Here is a 17,590-nt window from a genome sequence, read left to right on the forward strand (position 1 = left end):
AGCAGCACTCTTCACTGAAGATCTGGATAGCTGAGTCAGTCTCAAAGAATGTATACAGGCAGTAACTGTGTTCCTACAGCTGTTTGCTTGTTTTTTCCCGTACAAAAAGGAGCTGAAAGGGAGAATTCCTATTCAGTAGTGGAGCTGAAGGCTTATTAATAGACTTTTTTTTCTTGTCTTTAAATTTTGCCATTACCTTTTAGTACTGAGTGTCCTCACTGACTACTAAGTAGCTTATTAAAGCTGGTTTTAGATGTGCTTTTTTGTTGTTTCCTTCTTGCTGTTTTCCCATTTTGCTAGCATGCAGATGGGGGTGGGGAGTGGGAAATAAGGGAGAGAGCATGTTCCAGAGGATGCCAGGATGACTTCAGTTATTGGATGGCTGCTGTCTGATGGATGGGAAAAGGGGAGTAAACCTTTCATTCTGCACTGACAGAGCTGAAACACAGAAACCGGATTTACAGGTAAGGGTGAAAAAATTCCTGTTATGAATAGCTATTCTTGATCCTTGCCACAGCATTTCTTGGATATAAAAATGCATGTGCAAGCATCTTGCTTTTTCCTCACAAATGACTCTGAAGCAGCCTTTCCCGTTATTATTTCTGCTGCCTTGGAGGTTTCAACGGATGTGAGATCCATAAACAGTGAAATCATAGGCATGCCTGATGCTGGCAGCTTTCTCATGTGACAGGATACGCATTGCATCTCATTGATGCCGAAGTTGCTCAGTAAGCTGAAGGAAGAGAGGTCATTTTGTGTGATGGAAATACTCACTGTTGAAAATACAGTGTATGCCACCAACAGGAAGAGAGTGCTGGAAGATCTAAAAATGCTTTCTTTGAGTTTGCATAGGAAAATGAACTGCTTCTGAAACTGTCTTGTTTAGTGGTGAACAAACAGTAAGAATGGCTCCTCAGTACTACTGAAAGGGATTTTGTAGATTGTTTGCATTATTTTTAGGTTTGGAGTGAATGTGGTTGATAACTCAGGTATAAATTTATCTTTGTTATAAAGGAAAAAAAAAGATGCATATTATTATGTGTATGAGACAGATAAATCTTGTACTACCTACAGCATTTACGTCTGTTTTAATAAATTGTTGAAATAGCTTGCTTCTGCAGAGTTTGTGTTAGCAGCACAGCAGCTGTTAGTTCACACAGTCTGGATATGGCAAGCAGCAAATAAATTGCTTGGTACAGAAAGTAGATTGGTTTATCAAGTCACATTATATGACAATGTAGGACTAAAGGCAGAAGTCATGGCCCCACTGAAACAATAGGATATTTTGATATTTGCCTCACTGGGGCAAGGATTTCAGTGAGTCAGCTCTCTATTGATTTACCTCTATGTTTTACATGTAGGAAATAATTGTTATACAGGACCCTGTTTTACTGGTTTGTAGCAAAAATATTAGTTGATGTAAATAAATTGTGATTATAACTGGTTTGAGTTTATATATATTTATAAAATATATTTATAAAGCTAAAATGGTGGAACTTAGTTTTAATAGATTTCAGAGATTAAAATCAGTAAATGCATGAATCCATTTTTGTTGTATTCACTGATAGAATTCCCGTAAAGCAGACCTACAATTACTAAAAATTTATGCCATAAAGAAAAACTGGAACTAGCCAATAGGACTCTTATGAGTGCTAAAAATGACTGGAAAAAGCTTTGTCCACTGTCTACTTACTCATGTACCTTACCATCGGGAGTGGTGTCCTTTCCTCCTAGCTGTTTCTTCAGAAGATGGAGCCTGGTACATTTGCTAAAAAAATCAGTAATTTGCAGCAAATATCAGTGATTAAAAAAATTATTCTGAAAGACTGGTGAGCTGTATCTTTTGTTTATTTGGGTTTTTTGTTATATTGGAAAGTAAAACTGGTAAATAGCACTGACTGAAAAAATAATGGAGTTGTATCCTGGTATTTGTTATTTGAAGGTAATGGATATGTATCTGAAAGCAAAAGCTCAACTGTTAAATTACAGTCTCAAATGTATGTATTCAAATCACTTTCCCCCCATCAAATGAGAAATCTGACTCAGAAGTGCTCCAGTAACAGAGTAGTTGATGAAAACAGAGATGTATTTCCACATGTATTTAAATTATTCTGTCTCCTTGGAAACGCTGCTGCTGCAGATGGATTTGGATTTTGGTGGCTAAAAATATCTGCCACTTAATAATGACAGCATGAAAAATACTGAATAAAACTACTGTGCTGTCACTAGTTTTAAAGTTCTCTAATGATTCAGGTATTTTACGTGAACTACAGATTCACATTTTCTGTCCAGCATTCACTGTCAGCTGCTGCTAGCATTCACCAGCTCAGTGGAAATGAGATTAGCTCATTAGCCTTGGTTGGAGACCCTGCTGAGAAGGGAGCATGTGAGTGGGAGGTAGACTAGATGAAGAGTTGGAAATCAAGTAGAAAGTTGGTTAAAAAAATTCATGGTGGTGATGAAGGTAAGGTGTTGAATAATATTTGAAGATACAGGCTTATTCCCAGGTAAGTCTATGATAGAAAAAGTGTGCTTAAGCACTGACTTTTTGTAAGTTAACAACCTGTAAGTTAACAACCTGCAAATGAAAGAATTTTTTTCTTTTATTTATTATATTAGCGAATATTTCCTTATCAGTTGTATGTGCAGATGATTGATATACCATGTAAACCATTTAAAGTAAAATTTTTACTTAAGCAAAAGCTAAAGCTTATATCACAAAAAAACTTGTTACAAGAAAGAAATAGCATTCAATTACTTAGGATTGCTAAGCAATTTCATCGTTTAAAGAATTAATTATTTTCATTTAAGAATGTGTAACCTGCAGCAGCTGGACTCAGTGATCTTTGTGGCTCCCTTCCAACCTGGGATATTCTACCATACTACATTTTTTTTATCCAGTTCTTTTATTTATTCCTTCCGCATATCATAACTTGTTTTGTTGTTAGCTGGTATTCAATATAAATGAAAAATACCAGTTTTTTCTGTTTCTGCTTCTTTCCCATTGGATGACTTCCTGCTTGTGCCTAGAAAACAGAACAAATGACAAACATTTTCATAGTGGACTAAATATACCCATTGTATTCTTTTATTTTGTTGGTATATATATGATTTCTGGTAGCATACGTTAGTCAGTATGCTGATTCATTTTTCGTCATTGAAAAGGGCATTTTCCTGTTAGGAAGTATCTTAAAGATAGCATTAAAATATTACAAGGTATTGTGACACATACGAATAATTAATCTTCTGCAAGTTAATACTAAAATCCATTTTTAACTGACAACACAAGTACCAAAAGTCAGTTTAAGTTGCACACTTGCTTTTGATTACTTGAAATCACAGAATCAGTTAGGTTGGACAAGATCTCTGAGATCCTTGAATCCAACTATGACCAAATACCACCGTGTTAACTAGACCACGGCACTAAGTGTCAAGTGCAGTCTTTCCTTAAACACCTCCCTGGGCAGTCCTTTCCGATATCTAATCACCTTTTCTGTGAAGAAATTCTACCTTATGTCCAGCTTAAACCTCCCGTGGCATGGGTTAAGACTGTGACCTCTTGTTCTGTTACTGGTTGCCTGGGGGAAGAGACCGACCCTCACCTGGCTACACCCTCCTTCCAGCCAGTTGCAGGCTGGAAGGTCCCTCTGAGCCTCCTCCAGACTGAGCACCCCCAGCTCCCTCAGCCACTGTTGACCAGCACTCCCAAGCCCTTTCCCACTGGGCCACTTTCCAGCCACTCTGCCCCCAGCCTGTAGCACTTCATGGGGCTGTTATGGCCAGCAGTAGGACAGTCATGTTGGTCATGTTGAACCTCATGCTCTTGGTCTGGCCCATCACAGCCTGTCTGTGTCCCTCCACAGGGCCTTCCTGCCCTCCAGCAGATCAACACCCTGACCTAACTTTGGAAATTAGCTAATGGTAGGCCCTCATCAAAATAATCAGTAAAGATATTAAACAGGACTGGGCCCAACACTGATCCCTGAGGGACACCGCTCATGACCGGACACCAGCTGGATGCAGCACCATTGGCCATCACTCCCAGGGCCCATCCATCCAGACAGTCTAAACCCAGCAAAATGAATGAGAGAAAAAGATACAGTATCTTTCATTCTATATGAGACTCTCAACATGTTAAGAAAGCAGATCATTAAATGGATTATTGAAACTTTTCAATGAGTCTTCTTGAGGATAATTTGTTTTTAACTGAGGCAGACAAACCCGAATTGGTTTGATTTTAAACCTCCTTTTCCTGTGTATGTAATTTAAATTCTATGGAGATAATAAGTAATCTAAACTTTATTTGAGGAAGTAAAGGTGTGATACATTGCTAGAAGTACATCTTTGCATTTCATAGTGGTAGCCAAGTGGTGCCAATTGGAATCCTTTGGATTTTGGATATAGAAGGGGAAGTTCTCATCTGATAAAAATAGTAATGAGAAAGTTTGTTGCATATTGCCTGTGATGTCTAGGTTGTGAAAGATAGTGATGATAACATGAAGAAAGTACTGTGGCTTTTTCTTTTTCTTCCTGGTTTGGTTTGGCTTTTTTTATAGCAAGTAGCAAACAGATGAGCTGAGGATTCTGCCAGGATAGATTTTTCCAGCAATTTTCAGCGTTGCTTGTTCATGTGTGAACAGAATTCTGTGCTGTACAGTTAATACCAGACCACAAGGTGAAGGCAACCTTACCATGTTTGCCATGGGCAGAAAACCTCCAAAATACCCACTTGTCTTGTTTCTAAGTTGTAATCTCTCAAGTTAGTCCTTTTTTTTTATCTTGTCACATAGAAGTAGTACTATTATTGTCAAAAATTGTGGCCAGAACAAGGTATGAAATATTTGGTCATTTTTTACCTAAAAATTTGGATCTACGCTTTCCTGTCACCACTGTGCACACATCCCTCAGTACTTAAACAGTTAAACTGGAAGAGTATTCCTGTATTTTTAGAAGAAAAAAAAAAGAAAGAGGAAAACCTAGTTCAGAGCAAGTTTTGCGAATATGCTGCAGTATGGTTTTGTGTTGCAAGTTCATGCTGCTGCTCTTGGAGTTCAGATGCTCTGAATTTGGACACATTGAGTGATTTGTGAGTTTGTTTTGTTTTGGTCGGTTGGATTTTTGAAAAGCTATTAAACATTACGTATTTCAGAGTAGAGAATGGCTACCCCTGTTTCAAGATGCAGAGAAGGTGAGGCAGAAGAGGAGAGCTGTTGAATTCATGCCCCCTCTCTAGTGGCTTTGATGGCAGTGATGAAGGAGCAGCCAGGCTGTGTGCTAATGCAGCATGTAACAGGGAGCTGAGTGATGTGTACTGGGGCTGGACAGGTGGGAAGGCCCCTTTGGCATGTAGCAGTCCTGGCCATGCTGTACTTTGGCAGGAGATAAACAAGATTCCCTGCCATGGTGTGCAGTTCCTCTGCAGGTGGGGCACAAGATTGATGTTCATGAAAGAACAGTGTGGAAAATCAGTGCTGAAATAGTATGAAAAGGTGGTGCAGTGAGCCAATTAGTATTACTACATGGGCTAAACTGGGCAAAATTTATATTAAAGGATGCTTATTTCCAGCACTCAGGAAGTTGATAGCATTCCAGTCTTCATTACGGAGCTGAACCCTACTGCTATTCTTGCAGCTGGAAGCAGCATGATGCAAAGCTGCTGTGCCAAATACACTGCTGCCAGTCTCAGAACCTCATTCCAGTTGCTGGGAAGGTGCTAAGCAAGCCAAATGTTGTATGTCCTTTTATAAAGAGGTACAGTAAAGATGTGTTGGCCAGACCTTTGCTGCAAGCACTCTGGCAATACAGTCAGTGCCAATAGTAGTAAGCCTTTTCTGGGAGCATCCATACAAACTTGAAAATTTCTTCTGGGATACAGGTAGTAATTTATTTTTTTTTAAGGGTAAAAGAAGATTTTCTGCACAGATTTTAGATGAAGGGATTTTAATTGATGAAATTTCATCATGAAAACTCAAAACCTAGAAGAGAAGTGCCCAATACCAGGTTTTCAGTAGTGTTACCTGAAGACTATGGAAAGGACTTTCACAGATGCTGCTAATAGTGTCCTACATAACTTACATGGAGGTTAGCATTATGAACTTGAGTTTGTGACCCAGCTTCAGGTGTCTTTCTCCTGAATCTCCTGTTTTCCTCTGGGAAAGAAAGCTTGCTATAGCAAGCTTAGAAAATTGTTACAAATGAAATAAAAAAAAACCAAAAAAACCCCAAAAAAACAAAAAAAAAAACTGTCTCAAACAGCTTTTGTGGACAAATCTCATATTGACAGAAAGTCCCTCTTGCTGAATTCCTCTGGATCTCTTTCTACCAGGTTGCACTTCCATTGCTGGAGATGTGAATGCTAAGATCCGAGCTTCTGGGTTGAATTAATACTGCCTCTTACTCATTTTACTTTGTTCTCTGGGGAGCATGCTGAGAGAAAATTTAAGAAAACTAGCATAAAATTTTCTTCTGTTGCCTGAGTTATACAAGCATTTCATTCAACTGTTGACATCAATTGATGTAGCTAAGAATTAGAAGGCCATTTCACTGCTGCTGTATGGAGGATTCTTGTGTTGAGTGATGAAGAGGGGGATATTTGCATGCTTGGTTCATGTAGCACCATGTGAGATCTTTTGGAAGACTAAAGGAGCCAGATCTATCAGCATCTGTACTGCTTGTGGATGCGAGAGGTGAGCATATGTCAGCATTGTTTCTGCATCCTAAATTCATTGCCAGTGGAGCTAGGTGGCATGTGTTAGAGTGTACAACAATGTGTAGGCAGTCTAGAAGATTAGTGGATTAGTACTCAAGTGTGAAATCAGGAGTACTGTAAAGTGATGGTATAGCAACCCTGCAAAGAGCAGACTTGGCAGGATTTGGCTTGCAATGCCAGAACACATTCCCTAGGTTGAAATGTGCAGTCTTATCCTGCAGGATTTACTTGGCGCTGTGGATTTAGCTAGGCTGAAGCAAATGAGGAGAGAAAGACTTTACCTATTTAACGTTTGCATAAGTTGATCACTGCTGTAAGCAAAAATATATGAGTAAGATTATACTAATGGTATACCCTGTACCTATACAGTCTAATCTCTTAAATAGAATTAGCTTGCTATGTGTTTGTAAATTTTACAGTTTGTAGTACTGAAACTACCAGAGCCTACCTCTGGCAACTGGTGCTTATGATTAGAGCTGCCAAATACAGCAAAACATGTATTGCAAACATTAATTTGAATTCTGAACAGCTGTTTGATTCATGTTCGTGTACCTCTGTTGTTCACTGTTTGCAAGCATTCATGCAAATGGTTTTTTGTCTGCATTAATGCAGTTCCTTATGTGAATAGTCATTTTCACAAACAAGAAATATTCTTTGTGTGAGTGATGATGTCACTGTAGGTGCTTTTGGGTTTGACTACCCCTCCCCTCCCAAATTTAAAACTGTCAGTTACACAAAGAGCAGAATAATTCAGTGCATTGTATGGAGCCAAGCAACCACCTTGATTAGTTCACAACCATCTCTGCTGCTGACATTCATTTAGCAGGTAAGAAAAATGTCTTTTAAAAAATGAAGCTTTGCATGCTATGAAAAAGACTTAAATACAAAAAGAGTATTAATCACAACAAATAATCCAAACATCTTGACTTGTGAGCATCAATATTCGTGATTTGACTGTGAAATTATTTGCCAAGTTTCCCTAGAATGTTATAGCACATGCTGACTGGCCAGTGGGTGGGAGTTGTTTGTGATGAGTACTTTGCAGTAATGTTTTATGTGTAACATCTGTTTTCTGCATTCTCCAGTTCAGTTTGTAGTCATTTACATAGAAGTGTTTTATGTTCAAAAGTGAGTCTGTATTGCTGCTACAGACTTTAAATTTTTCTGTACTTTCAGTTGATACATTTGAGGAAAATGAAGTGTGACACACACGACAGTTATTTATTGAATACCCACCTTTGATGTTTATTTTTGGTTTTGTTTTCAGATAAGAATTTTTATTCAGGTAGATTTTATCATGAAATGTGATCAGGTCTCAAGAGGAAATCAGTACAAAATAAGGTTTCCTAAATAAACCAAAGAAATAAGTAGTTGATTTCTTATACCCTGTCCCCCAGCCCCCTCTACTCCAAATGCCAATGTGTTCTTGAGCTCTTTTTCCTCTTGATTTTTCTGTAGCTTTAGTCAATAACTGATTTCTATAGTGAGGCTTTTCTCTAAATCATGAGGATATATAATTTGAATAGGGTTCTGTTTTCTTATTTCATATATTTTTTAATGGTTACTGCATATGGTAAATGCTTGATGTTTATTTCTTCACAGGTATGCTCCATACTTGTTCAGTGTCCCAGATGATGTTGTATGAGCTGCATACTGTAGCACTAAATTTTGCAAAACCTTTATTTGAAAATTTTGGCTAGGATGAAAAAATTGTTAGATTTGTCTTTGTGACTTGTCCTGGTTTTGCCTGGGAGAGAGTTCATTTTCCTCTTAGTAGCTGGGTCAGTACTGTGTTTTTCAGATTCAGTATAAAAATTATATTGACAACACACTGTTGATTTGGTTCTTGCTAAGTGGTTGCTTGCTTCAAGTCAAGGACTTCTTGGTGTCTTACCCTCTACCAGTGAGGAGCTGCCAAGGAGCTTGGGGGGCATGGCCAGGGCAGCTAATCCAGACTGGCCAAGGGGGATATTCTATAGCACAGCATATCATGCCCAGTATATACACTGTCCATGGGTGTCAGTGAGACACTGAGGCTACGGCAACTTATGTTAGGTTTTGTAGAACAAGTTTGGCAGTGTATGTTACCACAGTATCATAAGAAAAATTTACTTCTGGGAGCACAGGTAATGAATGCACTGTCACCTGTCCACTCACTCAGTAATCCTAACATCACTCTTTTTAGGCCTTTCACTGGGATTTGGGGATACCTGCTATCTAAAGAAGATATCTAGTGAGATATCTTCTGCAATCTTCTGCAATGAGATTGTTAACCAAGATTCTCTAAAATTTCCAGCTTTTTTAGGTACTAGAGAAAGTCAAACCAGCCAGGCTTTTTATATTATTTTACTTTGTAGGCTCCAGATAGTACTGCGACAGTGTGAAATATATCTCCCACATTTACATGGAATTTTTATCTTCTAGTAATAACATATTGCCTCTGAAATTTTTAGATATCGGGTGCCTGCCAGGTATCTGGCATCGTAGGAAGGCAAAGCCTGTTGCCATGGAGCTTTGAGGACTTGCTTCGCCAGTCAGCATACCTGCAGCTAGAGAACTGGCTAAATGATCTCATTGTAGGAGTAGTTTCATCAGGGTGGAGGAAAACTAGGAAGTGAAGGAGTAAAAAATGGATGGGGGTGTTTAGGAGAGATACATTCTTCTCACAGCCTATAGCCATCACACGCTTCTGCTGTGTCAAGTTGTCACTTTCTTGAAGAGTCCTTAACTCTGTTAGGCAATTGGTGTTTGACCTAGAGCTCATAGCAATGTGTTAGCTTATTTTCCTTGCTTTAATACTGTTCCCACTGTTTCAACTTTGTTTTGCCTTGCTGTGCACTAATGCCACACAAGTAGGGTGAGAAGGATGGCAGAGGATGATGTATCACGTCGCTGTGCAAGGACTTTTTTTTGTTGTGAAGGATATATCTACAAACAGGAAAGATTCCAGTGTCTGTTTGTTCCTCAGTTGTATAAATTGGAAGGATGCTGCTCCAAATCAGCTATAGCTACTAGACAGCTATTTAGTAATCATCTGGAAATGTCTGTTTCTGATTGAACCTTTCAAGCCAACTTTCACCCTTTTAAACCAAATAGATAGGTATGACATAGCAGATCTCTTCACCTGTAGCTGACAGTTATTTTTCAGACTCTGAAGGCTGAACATCGTTGGTGCCATAGTGGAAGTCCAAGAATATTGATTGACCATCCATTTTTTTTTTCTTAGTCATGTGCTGTTGTTTGGTTCCTACAGTCAGATATAGACTTCTGTGTACTGCATTCTGTACCTATATACATTTGCTCGCTTCTTTTAATAATATACATATTGCTGAAGTACTCCTGTGTATTTAAGAGTATTCCCATCCTATATAATGGTGGTCTTGTATACTCTAAGTGATTTGTGTTAGCAAAATTGTATTGCTCCTTGGTTACATTACCCTTATGATTCCTCCTATCAGTTATGGGACTTATTTGTAGTTTTGCTTTCCATTCATGTATTGAAAATTTGACTTTTGTAAGTCTTTGATGCCTTGTACCATTAGACCTACCTCTAGGGTCTTCTGTTCAAATGAGATTGGATTTGGATTTCTTTGTGACTGCAGTTGCTTCAGTTGATTCCCCAAATTCTGAATTTAGTTATGCAATTTTAATTATGGTACAGGACAAAAAAATCCTCAGTTGAATTCTCTGTCCTGGTTCCCCAGTTGTGCACTTAGGGAGCTTTTAGGGGTATCACTAACTTTGTGGCCTTACTGCTATTAGAAGTTTGACTGTTGCTTATTCCTGTTGGTCTCTGGCATGTATCCATGTCTTCCACTGGGGTATATCACACACTTTCATAAACAGCATTGGATTGTGTGTCCCATGCATATTACGTCCTAGCTCCTGGAGATGTGGATCTTGCTCAGGTACTGCCGGTTGCCTGTGTAAATAAGGCTATCAGATAGAGCATGCCTTTGCACTACAGTGCAGATGTGCTTTTTTTCTGAAATATATTGGCTTATGGAGTGGCATCTGTTTATACAGATGTTATTCTAAAGGAATCTCCTGCTGGTACATAGTGTGTACAAACAGCTTTAGATGCTCTTTAATCTCTCTCTGTGGTAGCCAAGCTCTTGAGTAATGGAAGTGTCTACTTCCCCTATGTAACATATTCCTGGGGAGACTTGATTACAAAGAGATTAGAATCAACAGATCTCAAGAAAGTGGCAACATCTAAATTTGATCACAACTACTTTGTCAAACAACCTTCGCAGTAATCTTCTGGAAGAGATTCAGAACTAAAATCAGGCAACAGTCACACTAAATATATGTAATGGCTAGCTATGCCTTCTTTGTGTTGTGGTGATACTCAGGTTCTGCAGTATCCCTGTACCTCCTGTACCTTATCTTGATCAGCTAGTGATATAGAGCTAAGCTATGTCATTTCCAGGAATCCTAAGACCCATTTCTTATGGTTCATTATACAAATTATCTTAATGAAATGGCTTTGCTGCTGCTAGATTGGGGCACTTGTTGCAAATGTAGGCTATGCTAAAACCAGGCAAATTTAAAACCCTTTGGTGTAAAAAATATTTGTTTCTCCTACTTGCTGGGAACAGTTGTGGCTGTTGACACTCTCACTATGTGCAGTGACTTTACTGATGCGTAAGATACCATTTAGTCCTCCAGTTGCTCTGTGCTTTTACTGGTGGGAGACAGTGTCTGACAAAAGGGCTTTTGTCTGGAAGTCATCTCAGGGTATGAAATGAGCTCTTGCTCTCTGACTGGCTGCACACTCATGATGATCACAGATATTAGGTTTGCCTTGCAGTGCAGTTATGACTTATGTTCTTTGGACCTGGAACTTCATGACTCCCATAGACACAATTTCAGTGGTGCACACATGGATTTGACTTAGGTCTCGCTTGTACGATAAACTCTTTGTCAGCTCATTTCTCACTCTCTTCACTGAGATGTTTGAATGTAAGCATTTTCTTTCTCACACTCCAGCTGCTTCTTTACCCTCTTCTACAGTCAAGCTATAATCCTGTGGATTTGATATTGCAGGCTGTTGCCATGGAAATAATGGTGATTTCACAATTTCAGTGCTGTAAGCACTGCAGGAGACAATGGAAAAGGTGGTTGGCAAGAGATACAGTGAGGATATGGGGGACAAGTCAGAGGAGTTGTTTTTAAACCTGTACTTGGGGGGTGATTCTTTATAATTGTAGGGTTTCAGTGTGTGTTTAGTTCTTTTTCTCTTTTTTTCTTTTTTGAAAATGTGTTTTTATTAGAGGTTGGTTCATAAAAATGCATTCCTACATTTTTGCAAAGGTTATTACAAAGTGATGCTAAATGCTCCTTTCCATGTCCTCAGAATAAAAGTATAGTGCTTTCTTTGCAGTTTATAGTAATTCATTTTTGGACAAAAGGGCAAAGGTTGAGATCTAAGCAACTTCTATTTGAGTCATATATTTAGCCTGAAGAAATCCCTTTCAGGAAAACATTTTTTTTTTCATAAATAGTAAAACAAGCTGAGAACATCATGGTGAGCATATGTATTTAAATCAGTCTGTGTGACTGACTATATGAAACCCTAATATATTTGTTATTTAATTTTTAGCGTGCTCTGCATGCAAACAAGTTTGGTGCTGAAGATCATCTTATGCAGCATCTGTTCTTAGCATTATGTCAGGATTCCACATCTATACTGAAATCTTTCCTCTAAATTAGACACATCCATAAAGGTAGAGTGAAGCTTACTGGAAGAAATAACTATGTTATAAAATGAATTGAATTGGCAGCTTAACAAGCTGAAGGCAAGTGGCATCAGATGAGAATTTTTGATACTAAAAGCTTAAAAGCATCAAACCTCAGCCTTTTTTCCCCAGCTATTTACAGCAGCATTTCACTGATTAGCATAGTCAGAGAGTAGATATTATCTGTAACTTTTAGCTTAAGATCTTAGAATTAATTTTCAGTCTGCAGTAGGAATTAATCAGTAATGAGGGTGATAGTAACCAATTTTTTAATTAAAGATAGAGAAAAATGTTTCAACCTATCAGATGTGTTAAAATTATCAAAAATTGCTTTAAAATTTTTTTGATCTTTTTCTGCTTGGTATTTCATAAATGGAGATACAAAGATCAGCTGTTATATATGAAAGGGAAACAATAAGGAATTTTCAACATGACTGTTGCTTTGTTGGGCAATGTGATTAGGAAGTTAGGTTCTTAAGGATGGACCTAGTCCTTTGATGCTTGTGTAAATGGAAATAGTCTACTTGTGTGCCAGTACTCATATCTGAATTTCAAAAATTCTAGGCAAGAAACTTCTGAGGAAATGAAAATGACAAAATGAGCCAGAGCTGTTTATGCAGAGCCTGGCCTGGAAAGATGCAAAGTATCTCATACAGCTCTCAAATCTAATTGCAATTGTGGGCATTTGTTAGTACAGAGAATTATATAAATTAGACCTTTAAAATAAATCAAAAGAGACAATGAGGTTTTTTCTGAACCATATTTATTACAAAACAATTTTGTCATGTAATGTTTCTTGGTGCCAAGTAAGTTTTTAAGTGTTATATAAAGGTCCATTTTTGATGAATTACATTGGAGTATTATGCTTGACCTCAATTTGCTGCATAACTGAATATATATATATTTATGTATGAGATTGGCTATAGAATTGTCTGCATTGGTAGAATAAGGGTAGCATTTACCTTCAGTCTTAAAGTCAGTGAGATGATAAATATACTGATGATAGGTTGTGGGGTTTTTGATTCCTTCTTGAAAAATTTGTTTAAAACTCTTAGTGAAGGAGCCATTTAGCTGCAGGTAGTAGTATCTGACTGATAGGCGAACTCTTTAATGATAACTGGGAGACCTGCACAGTAGGTGCGTGTTTCAGTGCCTCATTGCCTCTGTTCCTGTTACAGGTGCATGGTGACAGCATCGCAGCAATGAGTGGAATTTTAAAGAGGAAGTTTGAAGAAGTTGGTGGAACCTCACCTTGTTCATGTGTGTGGGAATCAGATGATGATGTTTCTAGCAGTGAAAGTGCTGACAGTGGAAGTAATGTCCATCCATCTTCTTCTAATCATTTTACTCGTAAGTACTAAAGGGTTGTGTTAGGCATGATACTGTGTCTTATACAAGCTAAGAAAGGTTCATTTTACTTGTTAGAAATACAGTGAAAGCTTTCTGCTTTTTTTGAATTTTTTAATCTGTTTTATTATGTTTAAATGTTGGCACTGTGAGGAAGTACTTATTTTTGAAAAAAAGCAACTTTCCTCTGGTAATTTTTTCTATGAAAATTTTTATGTCAGAGTGAGTTTCAGAGGAAATTCCATGTTTGTGCTCTATCATTCACATCTAGTTAGTATGACATGTTTTAAGCATATAGGAGAATGTCTCCCATTTTGAGTGATGATTTGGGAGAAGGGGGAATATTGGCAGTAATGTGAAACGAATGTGCCTTTTTCAGAATTAAAGATAGAAGTCTGCATGCATGTGTACACATGTGCATATATTTATAGTGTGAGAAAAGCATAACTATGTATGCTGTGCTTTTGTGTATGCTTTTTCAAGTGACACATATGTGCATGTGCTTGTGTATGTATGTATGCATACGTGCAGTAATTGTGCTAATGACATACGGAAGCCTTGAGTGATATTTTAAATGTGGAGTCTGTGGCAAAATGCCACAGAACTGAAGAGTGAGAAGCTACAGAATTTTATACATATTTTTGATGAGGGTCCCAAGTATGGTAACAGAAGAAATATATTTGTCTCTCTCCCACTGAGGTTTATGGACTTGTGTGATTCAGGTACTCTTCTAATAAGAACCCTGCAGTATAATGCAGTAGACAAATAAGTCATGCTGTTCTTTTTAAGAAGATTTGAATTGTGGGGTTTTTTCCTTTGTTCATTGTAAAAAAAGTTTATTATTTCACTCATGGGCTGTTTGCTGGTTATTTTACTGGAATCAGGACTTCACTGTGGTTTTAATTCCTAAACTCATGGTTAGGGAAGTTAACAAGCAAATTTTGCTGTCTCTGTCTTAGGTGCAGCTGGAAAGTTTCTCTGTGTATGTGTCAGTTAAACTTCAGTAGGCTGCTGAAGCATGTTACACACCAAGTATGCTCACCCTACCATTAAATGCAATCCTTAAGCAGGGTGGGAATGTGGGTGTGGTGTGAGCATCTGAAGTTGTTTAGCAGGTCTGGAAATTCCTAGATGCTATCATGATAAAACAGTTTATTTAAGACAATTCTAGGAAAGCATAGTGAATCCAAGAACTTGTTTGCTCTCTGTTCAAAATATGTGTACCTAGTTACCTTGAAAGAATAAATTAAAGGTTCAGAGGGACAATATGCCAGAGGAAACCAGCTGAAACAAAAAGAACTCCCTTAAATTTCTCCATAAACCTTAATTCAGTGCTTCTGAGAGGGTTATTTTAAGATCTGAGAACTTCCACACTGCTGCTTTTCGTATTACTTGTAGTTCAGCTAATCAGTTTGCTCACCTGCAGTGAGGCCAGTCCAGTAATATTCCTGTGTATTATGACTATTTTCTTTTCAGCAGGGTGATCTCTGCTTGAAGGGCAAGTGTTTGCAGTAAGGCAGCCCTGTCAGTTAGTAATTATGAAGTGTCAAGTGGCTCCAATAAAAGGCAGGAAGAGCCCTGGAATTGAAGTTGGTATATGATTTAGCACTTGGTTATGGAGAGGGGAAGACTCTTGTAACCTGTCTTAGTCAGGAGTAGAGTTACATTTTACAGAGTTTCATGTCATAGGGAAAAAGCCTGAGATAATGTTTGGAATGGAGCTGAACTATCTTGTGTGGGGCAGAGGTCTGCAGATAGAATAGCAGTTGTAAGAGACAGAAACTAATGGCAACATAGATTTTTAAAGTGGTTTGTGTCAGCTTAAAAGTACCAAAAATGGGATCTCAGGAATGCTGAGAACATTGACCAAAAGCCCCTCCAGGCTATCTAAGATGTGTGATCGGAGAAATTCAGTTGCCTTACAGCATAAGCTTGCACTGAGTGTTTTGAGAAGAGTCTGTTTGCTGTTAACGTAGCCAGTGTGTAGAGCAGGAGTAATAGCAGTAAATGCTATTACTTTCCAGACTCTGAACAGATTATTAAAAACAATAATAATACCTATTGTTGTAACAGTCTTTGTTAGATTTGGGAAACTTGTTGGCTCCCTGGTTAAATTCACAGAAATATCTCCAGCACAAAAATCAGAGCTTGCAGACATTTTCCATTGCTCTGTTGTTATGTCATGACTGGCTTCAGTTTTTACAGTTTCTATGACAACTGTGATTTTTTTGATTGGTAAAGAATCAAGCACTAAAGGATTTTTTGGAGCTGTAAAGTATTTTTCCATCAAAGGAGTAGAGTGAAAATATCAAGATGCTTTTCACTAATCAGTACTGAAATTGAATCGCTGTCTAAATGTGGATACCTGTTTGTGGCAGGCTCCACATACACTAATTTTTCAAACAGAACAGATGAGAAAACAGCCCTGTTACAGTTGCCAAATAATTATCTGGAAAATTAATGATAATTTATGCTTACAATTTAAGACATTCTTATTTTTCAAATCATGTAGGTAATGACATTCCCAGGTTAACCCTTAGAGAAAGGTATTTATCAAGACATAGTTCAAAGCAGCACAGCTGAATTATTTTCTGAGATTCTTAGGCAATTTTTGCGAGTCATCAGCAAAATGGTACTTGGGAATTAATGATGAAATTACATTAGATGGGAGTGGAAAAAAAAAGAGATTAACAGAATGCACAAGTGAACAGTTTGTGGTTACTGGGGAAATACAGAGAGGAGCTAATTAAGAGCTTGTCAGGGTGGGAAGAGAGCTTGTGGATATGTCATATGTGAAGGAAAAGAGAAGGAGGATCCCCCAGATGAGGAGCTTGACAAGCAACAGGGTGTTTTTCAGTAAGAGCAGGAAAGCAGTGGTAACAGATTTTACTTGGTAAATATGCCAGCTTGCAGAAAGGGCTACAGATTGGCTGGCTCAAAACTGGGAAAAGGTTTGGGGGGTGGCTAATGAACAGAATGAAAACAAGCCAGCTTATCAAGATCAAAGGAATTTAATGCTCCAGGAGTTTGCAAATTCTTAGTCATTGAAAGTGACTCATCCTCTTTCACTACATTGATGGACATGGAACATATTTCAAAAACAAATTAGAAAATTACTGGAAAATGTTGATCTTGATTCTACGGCACATCTGTACCTGTGCTGCATTTATTAGAGAAAAGCACCTTGCACTCAGAACATATGTATAAGGCCTGGTCTGTATACAGGAGTGTGCCCTGTCAGCGGCTCTGGAACCATCTTTTGCCAGCAATTCTTAGTTCCCAATGATGCTAACAGAATATATGGGATTCTATTTGCTGATCGAATATTGTCTGTGAGATTGGATAAAAATTAAACATGATAGTAAGATATTGTCCTTGATTTGTTCTACAGAATTAAAATTATACCAGATCATATCTTAGCCACTGGTTTTAGACTTTTTATAGCAGTTGCTCTTTCCAGATGCTACTACAATATGCAAAATAATTTTAATAACTTTACAGTCTCATTTATAAAGTCAAAGAATATGAAGTTTCTTTTTTCTCTCACCGGTGATGCATGTAATTTTAGAAATGCAAAATCATGATTACCATGGCTTTTTTGACAAAGAGGGATGAACATGCCTAAGCTCACAGTTTTTCAAATTATTTCAGAAGTTTTTTTTTTCAGCTAACTTTTAGCTTGAGCTAATCTCAGCTAAAATCCTTCTCTGGAGAAATTATAAGATTGGGAAGTAGGTGACTTTATTTTAGTGAAGACTTGCTCCACGGTCTTTGTCAAATAAGATCAGAATTT

At 37.9% G+C, this 17,590-nt stretch overlaps 1 protein-coding gene across 5 annotated transcripts in view; it reads left to right on the forward strand.

Annotated features, from left to right (window-relative positions):
• CSRNP3 (cysteine and serine rich nuclear protein 3) overlaps positions 1–17,590 on the forward strand; it is a 99,565-nt gene that overhangs the window by 17,835 nt on the left and 64,140 nt on the right. For 4 of the 5 annotated variants that reach the window (XR_005257545.1, XM_038142344.1, XM_038142346.1 and 1 more), the window contains exon 2: positions 13,629–13,800. Coding sequence is in view for 4 of the 5 variants with exons in the window: in XM_038142346.1 (XP_037998274.1) it covers positions 13,629–13,800 (172 nt within the window). In the remaining variant the exon portion in view is untranslated. Of the gene's footprint in view, positions 1–245; positions 465–13,628; positions 13,801–17,590 lie in introns of those variants that run through there. The other variant, XM_038142345.1, reaches the window with a different exon arrangement.

This window comes from Motacilla alba, chromosome 7, assembly GCF_015832195.1.
Source record: "Motacilla alba alba isolate MOTALB_02 chromosome 7, Motacilla_alba_V1.0_pri, whole genome shotgun sequence".
In the NCBI taxonomy this organism is placed as follows: Eukaryota; Metazoa; Chordata; class Aves; order Passeriformes; family Motacillidae; genus Motacilla; species Motacilla alba.